Here is a 6,000-nt window from a genome sequence, read left to right on the forward strand (position 1 = left end):
CACCAAAAGCAATGGCAACAAAAGCCAAGATAAATAAATGGGATCTAATTAAAATTCAGAGCTTTTGTGCTGCAAAAGAAACCATAATTAGAATCAACTGGCAACCAAGAGAATGGGAAAAAATTTTTGCAATCTACGCATCCGACAAAGGGCTAATATCCAGAATCTAAAAGAACTAAAACAAATATACAAGAAAAAAGCAAACAACCCCATTCAAAAGTGGGCAAAGGATATGAACACTTTTCAAAAGAAGACATATATGAGGCCAAAAAACATATGAAAAAATGCTCATCACTGGTCATTAGAGAAATGCAAATCAAAACCACACTGAGATACCATCTCACACCACTTAGAATGGCGATCATTAAAAAACCTGGAGACAACAGATGCTGGACAGGATGTGGAGAAACAGGATCACGTTTACACTGTTGGGAGTGTAAATTAGTTCAAGCATTGTGGAAGACAGTGGGGCGATTTCTCAAGGATCTAGAAATAGAAATTCCATTTGACCCAGCAATCCCATTACTGGGTATATACCCAAAGAACAATAAATCATTCTACTATAAAGACACATGCACACGTATGTTCACTGCAGCCATGTATACAACAGCAAAGACCTGGAACCAACCCAAATGCCCATCAATGATAGACTGGACAAGAAAATGTGGTACATATACACCATGGAATACTATGCAGCCATAAAAAACAATGGGTTCGTGTCCTTTGTAGGGACTTGGATGAATCTGGAAGCCATCATTCTCAGCAAACTGACACAGAAGAGAAAACCAAACACCACATGCTCTCACTCACAGGTGGGTGTTGAACAATAACACGGGGACTCAGGGAGAGGAGCATCACACACTGGGGGCAGTTGTAGGGGGGTAGGGGAGGGACAACGGCGGGGTGGGGAGGGTGGGGGGATAACACGGGGAGAAGTGCTGGATATAGTATACACCTACAGTAAAATAAAAAATAAAAACAAACAACAACAACAACATCAACACAAAGCTTAGAATCATTTTAAATTCCATTCCACTTCCACCATTCCTGAACTGCTATGAATGTACCGGCTGTTGAAAGCATGGGAGGTTTTGACTTGAAATCCAGTCAAGGTAACAGGATTTTCCATTTATAATGTATTCTGACTCATTTTGATTTCACAGGTTTTAAAAAACCTATCCTCTTTTACTGTGTGGTGACCTTTGCTTTTCTGTTTGTGCATTGCTAGAATGTCAGCTGCTGTTTCCCTAACACCTGAGCTGTCACTCAACGCGGGACAGCACTGATGTTGAGCACTGAGAGGATCTACTAAATAACGTCACTTTTCAAGACTGCAGTTCTGAATTAAAAGAAAGGGAAAGGCCAGGCAAAAGGACGTACAGATGAGCTACTTTTATTGAAGATCTGTTGGACGACATGGTTTTGGTTCCAAGGAACTCGAGACCTAATACTGCATTCCTAATACTTGACTAAGGTGTGTCTGATTAGCCCGCCTCTTAATTGGTACAGGTGCCCTTAAACTATTAAGGTGATATTGAGGATAAAGAATGGCTCCTTCCTCACGGCTTTTTAAGAGATCTGGAGGGAGACATCTTGTAGTCATCACGCAAGTCTTTGTATGAAATGGTCTTTTGAAAGCTAGATACCCAAATAGTAAAGCATCAAGTGGGACTACTGCCTATGTTGAAACAGGCACTGACGTCTGCTGAAATTCTCAATTCACAAAGCAGACTGGGAAAAACCCTCAAGAAAACATGCGAAAGCCAAGAGATAAATTGATGACATTCACCAAAGTTAGGACTGCAAGAAAAGAGAAATCATCATGACATTTTATATCCAAGGGTTTCTGACATATGATGGCCATGAAAAAAAACACAGACAAAAGAATAAAAAAATCGATGAATCGGAAGCTATTAAAAGTAAAACCTTTGGTTCATTAACGAAATGGTAAAAATAAAAACAACACAACACAGCGTTGGAGATAATAGTTTAATATGTATCTGAGAATGCATCCACATTCAATTGAGAGCAAATAAAAATTGCTAAACTTGACAAAAGTAAACAACCAAAATTATACCCTGGCAAAGCCTGGGTGACTGGAGGGAGGCCTGGTGTCTCAAGAAGAAAGAAACAGGCAAACAAACTCAGAGATTTAAAAGCAGGTAATCAAACAGATATTTGTCCGTTATTCTTTCCACTAGCACCCCTGACAGTGAGAACAGGCAAAACAACCCAATTATCTCATGGATTCTTTTATCAATTGTTCAGGATCTGAGATCTTGCCTGAATTTCCAGTGACTTATTGTGGGGTCTACCTGCCGTTCCCACAGTTAATGCAAAATTTCATGCGGATGAAATTAGACATGGCCCTCCATGTCAGAGGGATAGAATTGGGGTGTGTCTTCAGATCCTTTGTCTGACCAGGAATGAAGATCCGGGCTCTGTGGATTTTCTCAACATTTTTCAGACCGGTAGGAAACAGGGCAGAATTGAGGCCATGCGACAAGGCCTGGAGGTGAAAAGAAACAGGACCTGGCTCCAGGCACGTGACATGAGGATGATTGTAGGGAGGATGGTGGAATGAGAAGAGTGCGACCTTTGGCACAGTTTCTTTCACTTGCCTTTTCCAGGTGTGCTCAATCAGGAGACGTCCCGTGCCTGACAGACAGAGTCCTGTTGGAAGAAGTGAGCATGGCTGAGACGCATGCTCGACAGGGAGGAAAGAGCCCCCTTTTTCAGGAGAACGATCTCCAGAACCCTGAGAAATCCAGAGGCTGTGGCTTCACAGAAGACGCTGGAAGTTCTTATCTCTGGAGCCGGCACCTGGGGATCGATGTCCTTGAATGCTCCTGATTCTCGGGAAAACCCAAGGGCTTTTGCACTGAAGTTTGCACATGTCACACAGAGACACTGTTAAGATGCACATTTGGATGCTTGAGCAGGGTTGTATCCAAGGGTCTGTGTCTCTATGGAGCCCTGAGTTCTGCCCTGGATAGCTTTCCTCTTGGGTAGATTGACTTTGATCGTTGCGCCTAACGAGACGTTGATCTGTGATGATTCCCAGTCGAAGCACTTGTTGGTTTTGTGCCATGTGGATGAATTTCTATGAACCCCAGATTTACCATGAAATGTAATCTGCAGAAACACAGGACAAAAGGGCCATTCTCCAAAATAGTTTGGACTGAAGCACTGGCACAGATCAACAAGTCTCCTTGCAACACAGAGATGGAGCTTCAAAGATGCAGCTTTCACAGCTGGACGCTTAACCCAGGGTCTTTCCTGATGCCATGTTTTACATAGCAAATGCTATTTATTTGGGGGATTTCTCAGTTCATTTTAGTTTAATACACACACACTCCTGACATAGCAGTGGGAGAAGTTCCCATTTCAATTCATGTGAAATTGACAGCATCAATAGGCACCCTCTGTCTGTCTGTTCCCAGCATTATGTGGGTTCTGCCAAGGCCACCAGTTCTAGGGTGCCTGAGGTCCATTAAAAAAGCAATGTAAAAACACCAGGTCGAGGTAAAAAGGAAGAACATCCTTCTTCCAAATGCGTTCCTGTTTCTGCTATTCAGCGTTGGGAGAATGCTCCACAGATGTTTCACCTTAGCAAAATGTCAGCTTCTCGTGCCTACCAACAATTGACTCATGAAACACACCCCAAGACAAAATAGTAAATACCATTTTCCTCACATGCACACCTCAATGTGAAATATTCAGAAATTCACACTACTGTCATCTACTATGAACGTAAACAGACAGTCCCACCACAGGTTCAGAAGTGTCCTGACTCCAACACTCGATATTTCCCGTACGTGGGCTCATCTTGAAATGCAGGCATCACTCTCCAGTTTCCTCTCTTGCATAAACAGAAACCTGGGCTCCTTGTCCCTTGATGTAGGACTGACTGTATATGCTTGTGTGTGTGTGTGTGTGTGCACGTGCGCATGTGCACGTGGGCCTGCGTGTGGGTCGGCACCTGCCCTGAGATCACTGGCACACAAGCAGAGCCCTCCAGCTGTGCTTGTTCTTCCCTTTGGATCTCCCGGCCCTCCCTTTCACACAAGCGAGCGTGCCAGTGTTGATGGACTCGTGATCTGTCAGGTTCCCGGAGGAGTTGTTCAGCAGGGAGCTTCGCTGCTCAGGATGATGGTTTTTCATCCCACTCTTGCATTTCGATTGATGAATCACAAGTGCATCGGGAGGCAGTGTCCATTCGACTTTTCTGATGTTGAACTCTGGCTTGGTTTTGTTTTGTTCTTGGAGGAATTTCCAGCTGTCTAAGGTGCTTTCGTCAGTGGCTGTTTCCTCCGAGCGCTCTTTCAAGTCAGGGACCTGGAGGCAGGGGTCCCTCTTGAGCTCTCCTTGAGCTGCTCCCCTGTGCGTGTCTTCAGCACCAAGGGCTCTTCGTTCCCTGCCTGTTGACACAGTCTCACCGTCTCTTTCCAATTCAGTCTTCTGGATGTAAAAGAGAACGTAGGCCTGTTGATTCAGGGCAGAAGTCACGCCACAGGCAGTGACCTTGGCATCATCCATTTGATACCACTGGGCATCCCCAGCTCCTGCTTTGACATAAGAGAAGTAATGTCCATTGTGGCAAGTCCACCCAGCGTGGACCAGCACAGCGTAAAGAACATAGAGAAGAGGTCCTGAGTTCTGCTGAGACATGTATGGCTGCATGTCAAGGCACTCAGGATATGGCACATTCTTGGCCAGTTTGTGGCCTGTGACCTGGGAGAATCTCTTCAATACAAGAATGAGGACCTTGGGGGAGGTGTGTAAAGTTAACGACTTGGAGGCCGGCACCTTCTGGAGACAAAGACCACAATGATAGGCATTCTCTCCATTGAGTTCTTCAGGCTTCACCAGATGTTGCAAAGCTTGCTCTACACTCTGGGCTGCCTCGATATCCAGGGCGATGTCCAGGTAAGGGTCAAAGGTGTCTGAAGTGCCATGGCAGTGGAGACACTGGATTTGAGATCTCCAGTAGCCTCCAAATATTTGGTGGATGAGGGTGGTGTCCTCAGCCTGACGATCTAGCTGTTTGCGGCTGGGAAGGCTCGTCTTTTTCATGGCATTTAGAGTGAACATGAGAAATTCATGGGCATCTTCCTGCCTGCGTCTGTGGAAGCCAGCAGACAATGCCTGTGAAGGCTGGATGACGTGGCCAGGACGGTTGAGGGCCTGTGTCATGTGAGCTTGCATAGTACACAGCATACAGCCCTTCTGGCGATGGCAAGTTTGAGAGTGCTCCCCAGATAGCATGTACTTGGCAAGGGGTGGTGTGTATGTCAGGCACTGCAGGGAAGCATTCACATAGCAAGTATTTCCCATGTTCTGGAGCCCAGCCCCCACCGCAGCAGGTCTCCTGCTCCTCAGAGGAAGTTTCTCCCTGGGAGCCAGCTGTCTTGCTGGCTCAGGAGCCAAATAATGAGAGAGGGCGACATGGGGCTCAGATGGCAATGATGACTTCTCAGGTTGAGACCTCGGCTTGAATTCGGCAACAGTTGCATCTGGCAGAGAAGATGTGAGTTTTGGAAAGTCATTGAAGTGCGACTCTCCTCCCAAGTGGAGTGAATCGGCCTCCATGGTGCCAGAAGTCCAGAAGTAAGGATCACCAGGTTTTGCTGCTGGGACAAGACACTTCCTCTTGCGAGAGAGCCTTCGAATGACAGGCTACCTGGCTGCACCAGCCCTTATATACCTAGCTCCCACCCAGAGGGATCATCACACCCGCCCATCAGGCACCCGATCCACCAATCAAATAGCAGCATCAATTAAGCTATGGGCCTCAGGGAATTTCCTCTTGTATTCCCCAGGGAATTCAGCGCACACAGCCCACAGTCTGAATTATAGAACACCTGAAGCCGATTTACTTGTCAGGATGATGGGCAAACACAATAAGAGTGGAATCAGGTTAAGATAGCGGCCTCATTGACTTTATTTTGTGGAAAATAAATGCCACAGAAGAATTCGGTACATATGAAACCGCGTGTG

General features: G+C 45.9%; 1 protein-coding gene across 1 annotated transcript; it reads right to left on the minus strand.

Annotated features, from left to right (window-relative positions):
- Window positions 1-3,993: 3,993 nt before the first annotated feature.
- Window positions 3,994-5,593, minus strand: LOC141580961 (ubiquitin carboxyl-terminal hydrolase 17-like protein 17). The gene has a single exon (XM_074384271.1). The coding sequence runs from the start codon at window positions 5,590-5,592 to the stop codon at window positions 3,994-3,996; it is 1,599 nt and encodes a 532-aa protein (XP_074240372.1). The 5' UTR covers window position 5,593.
- Between the last annotated feature and the right edge of the window lie 407 nt (window positions 5,594-6,000).

The sequence above is a fragment of the Saimiri boliviensis genome, chromosome 13 (assembly GCF_048565385.1).
Source record: "Saimiri boliviensis isolate mSaiBol1 chromosome 13, mSaiBol1.pri, whole genome shotgun sequence".
NCBI lineage: Eukaryota > Metazoa > Chordata > Mammalia > Primates > Cebidae > Saimiri > Saimiri boliviensis.

Coding starts and splice junctions, on each gene's coding strand:
- LOC141580961 (XM_074384271.1), bottom strand. CDS start 5,592: ATGGAGGCCGATTCACTCCACTTGGGAGGAGAGTCGCACTTCAATGAC.